This window comes from Protopterus annectens, chromosome 1.part0 (assembly GCF_019279795.1).
Source record: "Protopterus annectens isolate FY-2018-M chromosome 1.part0, PAN1.0, whole genome shotgun sequence".
Taxonomy (NCBI): Eukaryota; Metazoa; Chordata; order Ceratodontiformes; family Protopteridae; genus Protopterus; species Protopterus annectens.
The window spans coordinates 950,122,490-950,140,821 of record NC_056725.1 but is presented as its reverse complement, the minus strand read 5'-3'; the positions used below and the strand labels follow the sequence as shown (position 1 = coordinate 950,140,821).

The 18,332-nt window shown below is 38.6% G+C and overlaps 1 protein-coding gene across 13 annotated transcripts in view; it reads right to left on the bottom strand.

Moving 5' to 3' along the window:
• The window catches only part of LAMA2 (laminin subunit alpha 2), a 4,753,606-nt gene that overhangs the window by 62,592 nt on the left and 4,672,682 nt on the right, over positions 1–18,332 (bottom strand). For all 13 annotated transcript variants that reach the window (XM_044064325.1, XM_044064371.1, XM_044064344.1 and 10 more), the window contains one exon: positions 2,058–2,188. In XM_044064325.1, coding sequence (XP_043920260.1) covers positions 2,058–2,188 — 131 coding nt within the window. The remainder of the gene's footprint in view (positions 1–2,057; positions 2,189–18,332) is intronic.

The following is an 18,332-nucleotide window of genomic DNA, read 5'->3' as shown; positions in this document are numbered from 1 at the left end:
AAGAATATTGGTATGTAAGGAAGTAAGGTGAGAAAGCTCTAAGGAAAGCTAACAGAATATCTGTATGTAAGGAACTAAGGTGAGAAAACAGTAAGGAAAGCTGGAAGACCATTGGTATGCACAACAAGAAGTATCAGCATTTGAAAATAAGCTGTTAAACATCTTTATAAGACAGTTTGTAAGAGCTCATCTAGAGCACTGTGTGAAGTTCATCAGAAAAGTAATATGCCCAGGAAATAATTAGTTAAGAGAAAATGTATGTCATTTCATTCAAAGCAACAAAAAGACAGACTAAATGAGTCTACCATCTGTAGTCCTGAAGAAAGGATAAGGAATGGTATTATAGAACCTTACAGGTGTCTAAGGACCATCTGCATAGTGCAAGTCGATTCAACAATATAAAAATAGATGTATGAGAATGACAGAATATAATCTCAGAATGCATGGTGGGTGATGCAAGGAAAAATGAGGAACTGACATTTCACAGTAAAGATGTATGTTCAACGGAATAGCTTTCCTGAAGAGATAGTAAATCTGAAATTGCAATTTAAGAGTATATAGTTCAGCTCTATAGCTATGTTTGTGAAGGGAGTATGATAAGGGGGTTATTACTCCAATTTATTTACTAAAAAATCACGTTATGTGGCCATGTATTTGTTATTAGTCATCTAAAACAGTCTATCTACTTTTCTGTGTACATTGTAAAAAGAGAAAGAGAACAATTTGCATTACTGTGAGTTGTAATTCCTGTGGTACAGGATTTGTTTCCCTTAGGCTTCATTTGCATACTGTGTGACCTTGAGTAAGGCACTTAACCAGACATTGTTTCCAGGTTACCCCTGAAAATGGACTGTGTGTCCAGAGAGCCTACCTGCTTAACAAGTATTATAATTATTATTATTATTATTACTGTGATTATGATTACTATCATTATAATTATTATTAACAAATGCAGTATTAACACTGTTGACACAAATTTTCAATAGCATGCAGTCTTGAGGTTTTATGTCATAAGGCATGGAAACTGTTTCCCTTAAAATTGATTAAGGATTTCACACTGACCAAGGGGGAAAAATTTAAAGAAGAATTCAAACCAACAATATTACCAGTGTTCCAAAGATATAAATCCACAAAACAGTGAGGAAGCAGCTTATGCTATCTAGACCCTTAAACACAAGACATCAATGTTTTGCATGCAGAAGGGGCAAACCACCCTGCACCTCTTCACTTTGTGTGCTTGGAGTCTTTGCCATACTGCACACACCAACCATAATTTTCTGTAAGACTGAACTCCCTCTTCCCTGAAATTTTACAGTGCTGAAGCTGCTATATTTAAGAGGAATACAACATTTCTAGAATAATCCTCCAGATAAAAGAAACTGATACTTAAGCCATCCTTTGACTAATCGGTGGTTCCAGCAGATGTCTTCTTGAGCTTTGCAAAATGTTATTTAGCATGTCTCCAACATTTCAATTCATTGAGTAGGGCATGCCTGTGAACTCACCTGAGTGGGAAGATGCAGCTTGGCTCTGATGGAATATTGTAAATAGCATGTGTAGTGATGAAGTATTCACACGTATATTGGCTAGGATTCAAAAAGACTGGATCAGGACTGTTGTGCTAGTAGTTTATAAAATGTGATGTGACCACTATGTTGTGTTTGTCATTAATATATGCACCATCCAACAGTCTGTGGAATTCTGGTACTGAAAGGGATGTAAGGTTATTAAGGTAAGGTTATTATTTTGTACAAAAGTAGCATCTCTTGGAAAAAAGAACATGGGTTTATGCAGCAAACCAAGCCACCATGTCCATTAAATAAAAACTATTATGACAGAATTTTGTTTACTTCCTTGGGCAGTATCTGTAAATGTACATAATCTGCTTTGCAGATATCTATCTAGAAAGTAAATCATTCCAATTACTTGGCTTCTGTCAGGTTACAATAGGGTTATACATGTCTCAAAAGCATGAGATACTCAAAACACAAGAGGTGCATTCCTCAGAATAATTACTCAAGCCTTTTTTTTATCTGTAGACATTGCATATAACTTACCTCTCCATTAATCATTTCAATACCCATCCCTTTCATCTTCTGTCCACTCACTCCTAGGAAAACACCACTCCACTGAGATGTACGGAATTCAAACTCTACTGTTGCATTCATGCCAATGTTGAACCCTCCAACTATATTAAAACAACAGAAATATTGGAACAGGTTGACAAATAATAAAGCAAACAAAGTAACATTAAATCATCGTAAACAATCTGATAATGTATAACTTCAGAGACAGAGAAGGTTCAAAAGTAATGTTTGCTACTTTAAAAATAATCCAGTGGAGTCAGTTGGGTGTCACAAATATGTAAAAAGTATATTCTGTAGGTAACCATAACTGTTAGGTTGTAAACAGGAGAATTAGAAAAATGAACACAGAAAAACAGTATAAATCAATAACTGTAATCATACACTTTTCTTACAAATGGCAGTGACATTTAACCCAGTAAATGTTATTAGGCACATGCCATTTGTTTTATATCTAAGATTAAGATAACCTGGATAAATGGTGGTTACATCAATGTTTCTGAGCATGCCCTTGAAAGAGGACTGATATGCAGACTTCTCCTTGGCTACTGTCCAACCAGATATATGGCAGCATTTCAGCCAGAGTTCTTGAGTCTCATTATAACTAATGGATAAATCCTCCAGTGGGTGATCACATGTAATACCTGTATCACAGATAAGGCCCCTTAACTAGATATATAATTTCTTGGTGACTTCAGGATACTACCATTACTACTGATAAATGTGGACAGTGTCAGGACCTTGTGTTACAATTTAGCCTGTTTAGCCTGGAGCACAGAGACTTGGTGGAGATTGTGGACTGAAATGTATCAGGCTCATTTCAGACTGGAACTCTGACTGGTGACCCTACTCAATGCTGAACTGACCAGTTGTAAAGATGTATAATATACTGATTGTAGCATGATGATGCCCATATAAAAGCAGACAGACAGGATTAATACTGTTTATTCTGACTCATCGGTTGTGCCCTACAATGCAGCTTTAATGGTTGCTTTGAATACTGTGTCCCATTTTGTTCATGTCTCCCTCCAGTCTACTATATGCCGTGAACTCTGCTTTAACCATGAACTGTATGTGATGAAGAAGCCAAGATGGCAGCTGGAGCACATATACTAGATATTGGGCCTGCTGAAGGACTTATTTAATTTGTGGCCTCATTATTTAGAATCCCAAACAGTAATCTCATGCAAGAAGGCAAATTACATATCCAAGGAGATTTCTGTTGCATCTACATCCAGCAACACATTTTTGGGTGGGTATGAGCTTGACAGGCCAGGTTTTCTTGCCCTGAGACACTTTTTTAAGTTTCTCAGTACAAGGAACCTGTCACATCTGTCAGATCAGGCACACAATTTCTGATAATGTGTGCATGGTGTGCTATGATAAATCTTATGCTGTTTTTCTTTCTTTCTTGGTCTAAGTTTGGTTACACAAATTTTTATGAGGTTACTAACATGGCTTCATTGTTTCACACTACCTACTGTGGGCTAGGTCTTGATTAAATATAATGTGAAGGGCTTATTTTATGGTGCTACAAATGCAGCTTGCCACTTGTTATATTTGTAGCAAGTGATTTGCTACAGTTTTGGCAGAAGACTTTCTTTTTTGGTCCTCATCTGGTAGAAAGAATCAATTGCACTGTAGGCTAGATAAGGTATATACAGCTCTACTGAAAAAAAATGCATATGCATTTAATTTCTTCACCTCTTTGATCCACATCACTCTGGCTTGAAGTCTAATAGCAGTACTGGGAAAGCCATCACTTTGTTTTTTGTAGCCTCCCTATGACACAAATTCAAAGGTGATATTCTGTCCAGGACTTCCTTGTTCCTTCAGCTACTTTTAAAACAATGGAAAATGCTGAGTTGCTCAAACAACTTAGGTCACATCATGATCTTCCTGGTACTGTCCTTGGACAGTTTGCATTTTACCGCTTTGGCTGCTTACACTGGTCAGTATCAGGGGTTAATTCCTCCAGCAGTCACCTGACTGAGACTGAGGTCTAATGCAGCTCAGTCTTCTTCAATTGGTTGTTGACGGTATTTGCCTTGCACTCAGAGCCGGCCTTAGGCATAGGCCAACTAGGCAGCCACCTAGGGCGCCAGTCTAGCAGGGGCACTTTTTCAGTATTTATTTGGTGTAGGTAGACCAGGACGGGGGCACTGGGTGGTGTGGTGGGGGGTGCCGTGGAGCCCTTTTGATTAGGGCACCAGTTGACCTAAGGCCGTTACTGCTTGCACTCAGGAAAATCATGTAAGGTAGATGCATTTGTCAATCTTGTGCCAGTGATATTCAGCCTTACAACTCCTTTACTACAAAGACTCTGCTAAAGATCTAGTATATTCCAGATTTTTCTGCAATAGTAGACTGACTAGTGTTTATCTTTGGCTGGATGCTAGAAAGCTGGCCAAAGCTTAACATGGCAAGACTGAGGTAATACAGGTGTATAATAATATCCCTTTATTACATCCCTTTCTTCTTTTCCCCTTATTACATATGGGGGAAATAGATTTGAGTTTGTAGGTCCACAATATGGATGTGATTCCTGATTAGGCTTGCACTAAAATAATATGGGTCAGGTGTTGTTGAAACATCTTATCCTCATCTCAAGAATACTACTCAGGACCTATTAAATTGATAACTAATAAATAAAGACATACATACATATACACATAAATAAATAAAAAGAACACTGCTCAAGTCCAGAACCTTATTCCATGAGTAGACTGTGCAACAGTGATCCATGTAATGGGATTGAGATCTTCTTACTTTTATTACTTCAACACCCTTTACCATGTAATATCAGATGGTGACCTAGCACACTGCAGCAGGTGTAAAACACTACAGCATGACTATTGGCTTGGACTGTCACATAACACTAATGCTGCAGGATTTGTACTGCCAGCTGGTTACTGCCAGGTCAGATATTTTAAGAGCATTGTTCTTACCTTCTAAATCCTACACAACCTCAGAGGCTGCTATTTGCATCAGCTATTGATACCCTATGCTTTAAGTCTCTCAGGACATAACTCTCATCTTAATGCAAGAAATATGGATAAAGCCAAAAATAATTGGGGAACAAAGACCCAAAAATAAGTCCAATTTTAAATATTTCTCTTCTTAACTAAGAAAGATGATAGAATAACAGGTTTAGCATTATCATACATTTTCTGAAGGGTAGGAACTCTGAAACTCAAATGGCTTCCATTATTTTGTAACTTCAATCCTCAATGATTTGCCAAAAAACAACATTTATGATTAACAGACTAAGAATATGAGGCGAGAATCTGGACATTCTGTGAAAATTTGGACAGTTGAGAGGTATGCCTCAGGATGTCATGAAAGGGGATGACAGTTGTTCCAAGAATTCAGAAACTTCTGGCAGATTTTGCTTTGCTTATTTTGCCCCTGTTCTCACAAATCAGCTATCTTCCATAATAAAAGAATGTGACTTAGTACCATATTTATTTTTGATGTCTTTTGATGACATAAGTTAAGTTAGCTATTTGTATTCTGCTATCATAAGACTTCTGCCTTGAAAAATTATATTTATAATATGTCATTTTTAGTAAGATTAGATTTTAAACAATCCAAAACAGAACAGGAGCCCAACAGTAGCCAGCAGAAAAAGATGTTAATCCCAAAAAAACACTTTCTTTTAACGTAAAGTCAATTTAATAAACATTTTTCTCACATTTTCGTCACTTTAAGTAAAGTAACTTCTTCAGACACACAAACAGCAGTTAGACAGTTTATACAGCATTTAAACCATGTAGCATGAAGTCATGTGACGAATAGCAGCAATGAATTAAAGGTGCAAAGCACAATAATTCAAACACTATTAAAGTAAGTCTTAAAACTTACATACTAACTTAAATAAAACGTGTGTATGCAATCAGTATACAATATACAAGGATTATATTAATGTCATTAGTAAAAAGTTAAAAATACACTATCGTGTAAGATTTCTTAATTTAAGCAAACATGAAATATTACAATTCTCATTCAAACCAGGCAAGCAGAAAGCATTAAGTGCTAACTGCCATTCTAGTTCTCGTACCTCTAATAGTACTGAATATGGGCCACCTCTAATGTCAGGAAGTACCTGATTAAAAGCTTGGAACGTGAAACTATGTCCACCATTTAATGAAACATGTTTTGCTAAAGCATTTTCTGTTTTATTTTTGCTAATCGCATAAGAGTGTTCGTAAATTCTCTCACAAAGCTTCCTGTCTGTTTTCCCTATATAGAAAGCTGGACATAAGGTACAGGAAGCTAAGTAAGCAACACTCTTGGACTCACAATTCAACTTATGGTTGATGTAAAATTTACATGTATTCAATACTCTAAAGGAATTACCTGTTTTTATGTATTTACACATCCTACATGCTCCACACATAAAGGTTCCAGTACGTCTAGAAGTAGGTTTAGTGCTTTTAATTTCAAAAAAACTTTTTAAATTAATACCTCTTCTATAAACAATACTGGGTGACTGGCCAATTCTGTCAACTAGGGAAGAGTCCTTATAAAGGAAACTCCAATTTTTGTGGAGAATTAATCTAAGTTGGTCACTGTCTTTACTAAAGGTGGTTATAAAAGTATTGCATAAAGAGGTCTCCCTAGTTTGCTGAGTCATTGAAGGTTTTATAAAAGTAACCAAGTCACTGTTTGGTGACTGTGTAGTTCGAGTGGCAACCTGGCTAGGAGGTGACTCTATCAGGTTAACATCAATGACAACGGAAGGTGAGGTCAAGAGTGGCAGAACTATACCTCTACTCCATTTGTTTATGATTTCTTCAGTTAAGTCATTTATTAAACTAATCAGGTAGCCTCTATTGCAAAACATGTCTCTTAAGAGTTGCATTCAGAATTAAAGTCATCTTCATTAGTACACATCCTTGCAGCTCTAATAAGTTCACCTTTCACTATTGAACGTTTTTGCCTGTAAAGGTGTGCACTAGAAAAATGTAAATAGGAGTTGTACTATGTAGGTTTTCTATAAATTTTGGAAACATATCTCCTATTTGCTATATCTTTTTTTATATTCACGTCCAAATAGTCAATACTAGTAGTGTGAAAAGTGTAAGTAAATTTAAAAAATGGTGTACTAGAGTTAAACTAATCTATCATTTGTTTAACTTGTGATTCATTTCCTTTAAAAATCACAAAGATGTTGTCTAAAAATCTGGTATAAAAAGTGAAGGAAGTGTAAATTTCAGAGTTATTGAATACAAAATATTCTTCCCATTGAGCCATAAACATGTTCACCACGCTCGCTCCGCAAGGGGAGCCCATAGCAACTCCATGTTTTTGTAAATAGATCTTGTCGTTAAAAATAAAAAAGTTATTGGAAAGTATAATATCAATTAACTCAGTTGCCAGGTCAATATCCTTTTGTATATAAATATAAACAGAGCAACATCACTACGGAACAGTTAAGAGCACTAAAACTACTTAGATCAGCTCATGTCCGTTTAGTTAAACCAGACAAAGGTGGTGGACTTGTTATCTTTGACATCACTGATTATAATAAAAAAATGGAGTTAGCCTTGAATTGTCCGACCTATGCTAAGGCATCTCTTAACGAACTAAATATTGCACAATCAAGGTTTAGAGTGTACTTCAGAGATCTGTTTATAGAAGCCAAAATTGACCTGGATACATTCAGTTACATTAATATTCTCTACCCAAAAACACATGTCATGTTCGGAATACCAAAGATTCATAAGAACCAACATGACCCTCCTATGCGTCCACTTATTGATGGTCAAGGTTCCTTGACATATCCATATGCAAAACTCGTTGACTCAATATTACAAAAATATCTTAAACTTGAGTCACGAGTATGCAAAGATTCATGGACTTTGTTGAAAAATGAGAACATTTTAGAAGTTAACCAAGAAGACAACTTTCTTACCATCGATGTAGTCGACTTATACACTTCTATTCCACACTTAGAAGCGGTTGAGTGGGTAGAAGTTTATATGATAAATAAAAAAGCTCCACAAAGGGATATTGACCTGGCAACTGAGTTAATTGATATTATACTTTCCTACAACTTTTTTATTTTTAACGACAAGCTCTATTTACAAAAACATGGAGTTGCTATGGGCTCCCCTTGCGGAGCGAGCGTGGCGAATATGTTTATGGCTCAATGGGAAGAATATTTTGTATTCAATAACTTTGAAATTTACACTTCCTTCACTTTTTATACCAGATTTTTAGACAACATCTTTGTGATTTTTAAAGGAAATGAATCACAAGCTAAACAAATGATAGATTACTTTAACTCTACTACACCATTTTTTAAATTTACTTACACTTTTCACACTACTAGTATTGACTATTTGGACGTGAGTATAAAAAAAGATATAGTAAATAGGAGATATGTTTCCAAAATTTATAGAAAACCTACATATTGCAACTCCTATTTACATTTTTCTAGTGCACGCCCTTACAGGCAAAAACGTTCAATTGTGAAAGGTCAACTTATTAGAGCTGCAAGGATGTGTACTAATGAAGTTGACTTTAATTCTGAATGTCAACTCTTAACAGACATGTTTTGCAATAGAGGCTACCCGGTTAGTTTAATAAATTACTTAACTGAAGAAATCGTAAACAAATGGAGTAGAGGTATAGTTCAACCACTCTTGACCTCACCTTCCTTTGTCATTGATGTTAACCTGGTAGAGTCACCTCCTAGCCAGGTTGCCACTCGAACTACACAGTCACCAAACAGTGACTTGGTTACTTTTATAAAACCTTCAATGACTCCGCAAACTAGGGAGACCTCTTTATGCAATACTTTTATAACCACCTTTAGTAAAGACAGTGACCAACTTAGATTAATTCTCCACAAAAATTGGAATTTCCTTTATAAGGACTCTTCCCTAGTTAACAGAATTGGCCAGTCACCCAGTATTGTTTATAGAAGAGGTACTAATTTAAAAAGTTTTTTTGAAATTAAAAGCACTAAACCTACTTCTAGACTTACTGGAACCTTTATGTGTGGAGCATGTAGGATGTGTAAATACATAAAAACAGGTAATTCCTTTAGAGTATTGAATACATGTAAATTTTACATCAACCATAAGTTGAATTGTGAGTCCAAGAGTGTTGTTTACTTAGCTTCCTGTACCTTATTTATGGCTTTCTATATAGGGAAAACGGACAGGAAGCTTTGTGAGAGAATTTACGAACACTCATGTGATTAGCAAAAATAAAACAGAAAATGCTTTAGCAAAACATGTTTCATTAAATGGTGGACATAGTTTCACATTCCAAGCTATTGATCAGGTACTTCCTGACATTAGAGGTGGCCCATATTCAGTACTATTAGAGGTACGAGAACTAGAATGGCAGTTAGCACTTAATGCTTTCTGCTTGCCTGGTTTGAATGAGAATTGTAATATTTCATGTTTGCTTAAATTAAGAAATCTTACACGATAGTGTATTTTTAACTTTTTACTAATGACATTAACATAATCCTTGTATATTGTATACTGATTGCATACACACTTATTATTTGAGTTAGTATGTAAGTTTTAAGACTTACTTTAATTGTGTTTGAATTATTGTGCTTTGCACCTTTAATTCATTGCTACTATTAGTCACATGACTTCATGCTACGTAGTTTAAATGCTGGATTAACTGTGTAACTGCTGTTTGTCTGTGTGTCTGAAGAAGTTACTTTACTTAAAGTGACGAAAACGTGAGAAAAAATTTTATTAAATTGACTTTATGTTAAAAGAAACTGGTTTTTGATATTAACATCTTTTTCTGCTGGCTACTGTTGGGGTCCTGTTCTGTTTTGGATTGTTTGCTTCTTCTGCCCAGTTTATTTGTTTGTTCTAATATTAGATTTTAAAATGTGATTCTGTCAACAACATATGCACAACAGGCAGCCAAATTGTTGTGTTGAGATGAAGCATATCAAAGTTCTTCACATCACAGGATCACCCAGAGTTTCTTGTTTATATGTTGACTTGTAAGTGTATCATCTACAAAACAGTCCATCAAAAATGAAAAAGGCAGACAAAAAAGTTCTTTTCCACTAAAGTCCAAGAATGGCAGCTGTGATCAAATAAGGGAAAGGGCTATAGATAGAACCAGAAAGATCTATTTGCAGTATCAATAAATTTCCAGCCACATATCTCTAATCCTGAAAGACTGGGATGTAAAGATAAGTTAGAATGCTACAACACAGTAATTTTGAAGACCAACTGTTATATTTACCATTTTTAGTTTGTTTGTTTGCATGTCTACGTAAAACGTAAGTTAGGTATTTACAAGAATGATAGATTTAGTTGGTATTAGTCCAGGCACTTGAAAACCTTAGGATTGGTTAAGAAAGGTGCCTCTCAATTGTCAACAACCAATCTCTTGTCAGCTTGAGCCATCCCCATCCCCTAGTGTCCTGCTCCTCACTGATTCTCCAGATCTACAAATACCAAGGTTGTAAAAGCAGGTCCATGATAATAGTGTGACAATGATATCATAGACAATGTCAGCAACACGAGACAATTTCAGGCCTCCAGTGCTCCTCAAGGTCTCCTTTAGAAGAAATAATATGGAGGGTGATAGTAAGGCAGGATATTTCCAGCATCTGGACTAATGCAACTAAAGCTATCATTCTAGAAAGTATGTAATGATTATATTTAAGTCAATAAGGTCTGGACACTGGAAGAACTTTGGAGAGAGTCCCAAGTAGACTTGGGGAGGCATCTAGGATAAAATACCTCTGAGGATAGACACCCAAAAGGAGGCTCTGTATCTGGAAAGAGTATCCAAACAGTACTAGTTTACAAAGGAATGTAAGGTAGACCATGTAGCTTTAGCACAAATTTCAGCCGTTAGTAAATTTTTGAGAAATGCTGTAGAACTGGCTTGAGCCATGTCAGAATGTGCTTTTGATCTGTTGGACCAAGATTTTTTTTACTAGAAGAGTAACAAAAATAAATACAATTAGACAACAACTTAGGGAATTTTTGTAATCCTCTGGCCTTTTTTCTGTATGGAAAAGGAGACAACTGGTCATTTTTTTCTATAACCTTAGTTCTGCCAAGGTAAAATCTGAGCTGTCCATGCATATCCCAGTAGTGCAGGTGGTATTCTCCTTGTTTGGTAAGTTTGGGAAAGAATACTAGCAGATGAGCAGACTGATTCAAATATTAGTCTTTGTGGAAACTTTGGGCATAGTGGAGGGTTAGTTCTTAAAGAAACCAGGAGTATGTGAAATATTAGATAATGCCTGCAATTATGAAACTCTTCTAGCTGATGAGATTGCTATAAAAAGTCTTCCATGACAAATACCTTCTCTGTTGTTCTACTCTCAAAAGCCACCCTGTATTAGCCAAATCTGCCAGCTCAAAGTGAGGCAGAGTGCATTTTTCCTAACATAAAATTCAACTCCTGGGTGGGAGAATGAGGTTGTAACTGATGTCTGGAATGGAAAAGTCCTTTAACGAAACCCTTACAAAGCTTACTTGATGCTAGGCAGGAGGATTTGAATGCTAAATGCAAAGTGGAAATTGCTGCTAGATCCACCCTGATGGATGAGTAGCTACCCTCCATCTGGAAGAGGTGTGAAAGGAAGGTCAACACTTGGGAAACTGGGGTTAGAAATTGATCAGTTTTAAGATCAGCCACCCATAATGACAATTTTTGCCATATGCTTTTACAGATTTTTTTCTTGTAGAAGTCTCTTGTGCAGCCATAATAGATCTGTACATGTGAGGGAACTTTCTGGCCATTACTGAAATTTAAGAAACAATGTTGTTAACCTGAAGGACTGATGGCATGGGTCAGGCTGATGGGATGGGTGAAGCCACAACTGCCGATGCCACAATGAAAGAAGAGGCCTTTGTTTGAGAGAAGGCCAAAAAAAAAGGAAGCCAAATATGTCATGACCGGAACGGGGGGTCTATATTATAAAGTCAAAGGTAGAAAATCTTGAGTACCCTTTCATCGACACATAAGTGTCGAACATCCTCTTCAGCGAATGGCCACATCATCGATTTCTTTCCAAGGGAAAGAAATTGGTAGGCCAGCTACTCACAACACAATTTAAGAAACATTATGAAGTGGAGGGCTTCACCACCATACCCCCAATGTGGGGGCTGTGCCCCCCACACCCCCTGTAACTAAATATACTAACTCTGAGATCACACTACAGTGGGGAGAAGGGCAGATTTCAAACAACAGCCAACTGATTTATTTCCCTTGGACAGAAATTGATGATGCGGCCCTTCACTGAAGAGGATGTTTGACACATGTTTCGATGAAAGGGTACTTGACATTTTGTACCTTTGAGTACGTAATATAGATCCAAAGAGGGCTAGCAGGATGACTGGCTTTGCACATCTTGACTTTCTGCAGAAATCTAGATATTGGGGAATGGGAGGAAAGGCACAGTGGAACCCTGTGAACCAAATGTGGGAGAAGATGTCTCTTGTGAATATCCCTTTTGAGGAATGATGTAGCAAAGAGATTGCATCGAGGAACTCTCAATCTAATGAAAATATTTGGAGTAACTGACACACTGAGAAACCATTCATGTGAGAGCAATATTTGTCTGCTTAACCTGTCCGTAATTACCTTGAAGGGCTTGGGGATGTTCATTTCTATAATAAAATTATGTGAAGCAATGGCCCATTCCCATACTCTTATAGCCTCTCGGCAAAGGGAATAATGTTGGGTCCTTCCCTTGTTGATGTTAACATACCACTGCCATGTTTTCATACTGGATGGACACTGCATCTTTTGGGAGATGATCTTGATAGGCTTGCAGTGCTAGGAAGACCACTCTAATCTCTAATATACTGATGTGCAACTTGTCCTTGTGTATGCTCCACATCTCTTGGGCTGTCTTGTTGAGGAAATGCGCCACTCCACCCCAGCAAAGATACATCTCTTTTTACCATGGCTGTGGGTCTTTACTGGGCAAAAGGAGTTTCAGAGGCAAGGTTGTGTGGATTTGTCCAAAAAGACAGGTGCTTTTTGCAGGGTTTGGAGAGCTTGATGGTCTTTGTCATGCAACTGCAGCATGATGCCACTGTTCAGTCAATGTCAACTGCAACACTTTCATAAGTAATCTGGCTTAAGAAACTAATGGATTAAGACTTTCATAATTCCTAATACTCTTAGAACCATTGCATCACCTAAAATTGTGTTGTGTAAGAGACCCATGACTGCTTCAATTACAGAAAATCTTCTTTTTGGAGGTAGTTTCACCAACTATTTCATGCTGTCCAGCTGGTAACCTATGAAAGTTAGGAACTGACAGTGCTTAGTTGGAAGTTTGGAAGGTTTACTGAAATCCTCAAGGATGCATATAACCGGAGTAAGTATTATCTTGCCATAACAAGTTATTTCTTCATAGAAGCAGTAATGAGCCAGTTGTCTAGGTAGGGGAATACTCTTAATCCCAGTAGGAGCATATGGGCAGCGGCCAAAGCCATGCATTTGGTGAAAACCCCAGGGGCTGTCATGACATAAAATTGTAAAGTTCTAAGTTGGTAATGATTGACTCCAATCTGGTAGCACAGGAATCTTCTGGACACTTTGGCTCTCTTGATATGAAGGTACACTTCCTGAAGATCCAAACAACTCATCAAATATCCTATTTGCAATCAAGATTTTAACCACTGACCTCTAAAATAGGTTTAAGGTCCTGACTCATTTTTTGAAGGGGGGGGGCAGTAAGAACAACATAGAGTAATAGCTGCATCCTCCCTCTTCTGTTGGGTCCTTTTGGGAAAGTTTTGCACTTCTTGCTCTGATGCCTTCATTTGATGGGGTGGCACTGATGGAGGATAGGAGGGTGATTGATTGGGTTTTATCAAAAATGCTATAGCTTAGCCCCTGGATATAATCTCCCTCATCAAGCAATCTTATGTGATGGCCAGCCACGCAAGTGGGTGTAGGGGAAAGACATCTCCAAATACCTCAAGAATGTTTAGGGAGAGACATCCCACATATGCCTCCAGGCTAGAGCAGTGGGGCAGTGGTTTAAGTTGGTATTGTCTGGGTCCTGATAAGTACATGTAAAACAGCCTGCTAATGAAGACCACCAGTGTTTCTATGTGGTAGCAGCTACCATAGTTGTTTCCTCTGCCCTGGGAACTGCTATCAAAGGGCTGTTATTTCTGGGGGCTGCTGGGACTTTTAAAACCAAAGGTTTTTGGCATTTTTTTGGTTTCTTGAAATTACGTCTGTGAAGTTGCAAACCTGACATAAAAAGCTGTGAGCATTTTGCCCACTTGCTCACATTGTTGCAGCTTGTTATTGACCCTTTGCCAAAAAGAGAAGAGGTCAAAGCGATCCAAAAATCCTGCTTAACTAAGCCAGGCTTGATGCTGGACTGCTATGCCTGAACCCAATGACCTAGCTGACCGGTTTACTTTGTCATGTGGAAGGTTCACAGATAATGAAGTAATGAAGTTGACAGTGGCTTTTTACATCTCTAGCTAGCTGTTTATGAAGATCTCCAGTATCTAGCTGTTTTAGGGACTCTAAGCCTTTGATTGTCAGATGCCACTGAAACCTAGTTGTATGCATTAAGTAATGAATGCTCTAAATGTAAAAGTACTTGAGATGTACATGCACTTTCCTAGCCTATCAATCATCCAATACTGTTTGTAAGGAGGATGAATAGCATATGTATCTTCTTGGACTTCCTTCTTAGTGGCTTTTGACCCTACATTGGAATCCATAAGGAGCCCCTTACTCCATCGTGACCTATCTTTAGATGTTCAGAGCACTATGTCTGGCTTGCGGTTTATGGGTTCTGTAACATTTCATTATTTCCGGGCTTTTAAAAAGGCCATACCTATTAACTTATCTGATGGGGACATCACTCAGGTTACTAGGGGGATGACCTGTACACTTTCTGTAACATCTTTTCTTTGGGAGAAATAGAGTCTACTGGCTGAGATCCCTTATGCCTCAACATCTCCAAAACCTCACCAAATGTAGCATCTGTGGCAGGGGGAATCTAGGAAACCTCTCCTTCATCAAAATCTTTATCTGGGAGAAGGACACTCTGAATGGGAGTCTACATGCTTTATTTTACATTTACTCTTCTTAGGAGGGATTGGAGGGGACTTATCCAATCTTTCACCAGAAGGAGGAAGCCCAGACCTGGGAGGCCTGAATGATCCATGAGGTTCTCTTACTTGGAGGAGGTAAGACTGATGTCTAGTGGAAGGGATCACCTTGTATGTTATTTAAGGATGATCTGGAATCAAAGTGTAAATGCCTGTTCTTGTCTAGGGACCCAATTTTGTCCCCTCAGCAATGATAATTCCACCAAACTACTTAAGCCTGAAGTCGCCTGTATAGAACAGGCTAGGAACAATGGTCTTGGTGCTGACTATCTGCCCCAACAACTTTGGTACTGACACTACAAAGACTGTCTTTAGCATGGGGGGGGGGGCAATCACAGAAAGCAGCACTGACAAGGGATCAGAAAAGTTCAGCAATGATGCTGACATCAAGCAACTCTTAGCACCAACTCTCTAAAGCCTGGTGGGGATTGACACTGGTACAAACAGGGTCAACCCAACCAGTAACACCAACAGCTTTAATGTATGGGTTCCCTGCTCAATTCCATTACTTTTGGTGCAGAAATTGAGCCTGGAGAAGGAAGAGAAATGATATAAACTGAAATTTCTTCTCATGCTGCATGGAAAGAGTGGGAGGTTTGAGAACACCAAACCGAATCTGAGTCTTCACAAATGTTAACATCATCTTGTCTCAGTTGAGCTGAGTAGGGGTCTGAAGAGACCACGGAGAACAGAATGAAGCTGCTGATGTTAGTGTTGAAGATAAGAAACATGAATACTACTAGGTGACCAGCTGGCATAATGGTTAAGATTTTTGCCACCCATGCACAAGGTAGAAGGTTTGATCCTGACCTCTGGCCAATGCCTGTTTGGAGTTTGAATGTTCTTCCTGTATCTCTGTGGGGTTCCTCCCACCTCTAAAAAAACATGTTGAGTATTTCCATCTCAAACTTGGCAATGGATGGAGCTGGGGGAGCAGCACAGTCTCTACATGGCGCCTTATAGGGGGAAGAGTTGTACAGACTAACTGCTTTTGGCATCTACTGTGGTGTGCAGTATCCTCAAGATAGAAGTTCACAGAATGCATGCTGTGGCAGGGCTAGGCACTTCATGGTGTAAAATATATGGCTTTAAGTGGTTCTGTCATTTTGACTAATGTTGCCAAATAAGCATGGGTATTTGCCAGTGATAAGTGGGTTGAGGACCTGGTCTACTTTGATGTATGGTAGGGACCCATGCTAATGGTGGGAGGGGTGTATGTGTCCCTATTGGCCAGTCTGTGCCTGCCATAAAGCCCAGCAGTCCTGGGTGAAAAAGCTACTGGCCGGCCAGTGTCCGGTTTTCCAGTTGCCCAGCCTGTGCAACCTGGGATAGCTCTGCTGAGTGAAAGCTAGATGTAAAATCAATGAACCTGCCAAATATGAGCTAAGAATTGCTACACTCAGTAAATGTTCACTGACAGGATGCAACTTAGAAGTGGATGACATGATGGTAAAAAGAGGAGGACAGGCTAGAAATGGTGTGGAATTGTGGTGAGAGAGATGCTTCAGAAGGCAGTGAGGGATGTCATCAGAATTAGTGACATACTCATGGCAATCAGGCTCCAGCCTAATGACAGGGCAGCATTCACAATCTCAGACCATGTCTTACAGCAGGGTTGTTATAGTGAAGAGAAGAGTACATTACAAGACCTACTGGATAAAGCAGGACAATATGAACTGGTGTTGATAATGAGTGACTTGAATGCACATATTGGAACACACAGAACAAATACGAGGGGTACCTGGGTCCACATGGGTGGGGCATCAGGAATAAAGAAGAAGAGGCCATTCTAGACTTTTTGGCAAATGGCTTGATAGTAGCCAACACATGCTTCAGAAAGACACAGTTATAAGATCAAATACAAGAGTGGCCTACATGTAACTCAGGTAGACTTGCAAATTCATCCCCAGTGAAACAGTTGGCTCACAGCATAAACCACTGGTTGCCACAATCAGCTGCAAGCAGTGGTCAGAGAAGGTTCTAAGGTTAACAGAGTCCAGGCTGAAGACCTGAAATTTGACAGAAGACAAAGCACAACAGTTCAAGGAATTACTCAGAGGTCTAGTCCCACAAGAAGCAGAGGAAATAGGTGGAGTTGAAAAAAAATGGCAGCATCTCAAAACAGCATCTGTGAGGACTGCAGAACAAATATGTGACCAAGACAAGTATAGAAATAAGGTACATAAGGAAAGCTGGTGGTGTAATGCAGAAGTCCAGGAAGTCATAAAAAGAAAGAAGGAGTGCAGGAAAAAGCGGGAGATAGAAAAGATGAACCAGGCTAAGAAGGAAGGGCATCAGAGACACTCTACCAGCTTCTGGAAAATGACTCAGTAGGTGGTACAAAGAAACTATATCAGTTTGCAAGGCAATGACAGAAATATAAAGAAGATGAAGACAGTCATGCATCCTTCATAATAGATGCAAGTAACAAACTTCTCACCAGTCCACTGGACATCAAAGCAGATAGAATGAGTACTTCCAGGAGTCTCTGAATGAAGAACATCCCACAGAAGCTGTACTGCCCCAGATGCAGCCAATGATGAGAGAAGAAGAGAAGCCCACCCTAGAAGAAGTAAGAACGGCACTGAGGAAAATGAAGTCAGGGAAAATAGCAGGCTCAGATGAGGTCACAGCATATATGATAAATATGGTAGGTAAAATAGGGGAGAAATGGCTCCTCAGGTTACTCATGGCAGTGTGGAGAGATAGGTGTATCCCAGATGACTGAAGAATAAGCATACTCATGCCAGTATACAAGAACAATGGGGACATCTACAACTGTGAGCAGTACAGAGTTATCAAACTCCTGTCACACTGCCTGAAAGTTCTGGACAGGGTGACTGATAAATGGATATGCAGAGTAGTAGAATGTAAGATGGGAGATCAGCATTTTGGATTCAGATGAGGATGTAGCACAACTGACTCAATATGTCCAGTGAGACAGATAGTGGAGAAGAAGCTAGAGATGATGAAAGAGTCCAATTGGGCATGCCTAAATTTGGAAAAAGCATATGACACGGTCCCAAGAAAGCTGATTTGGGCAGTCCTGTGATGATTCAAAGTCTCACAAACATTGGCAGAATTAGTGCAGGCTATGTACAAAGATCCAGTGACTCAAGTACAGTGTTCGGTCTCACACAGG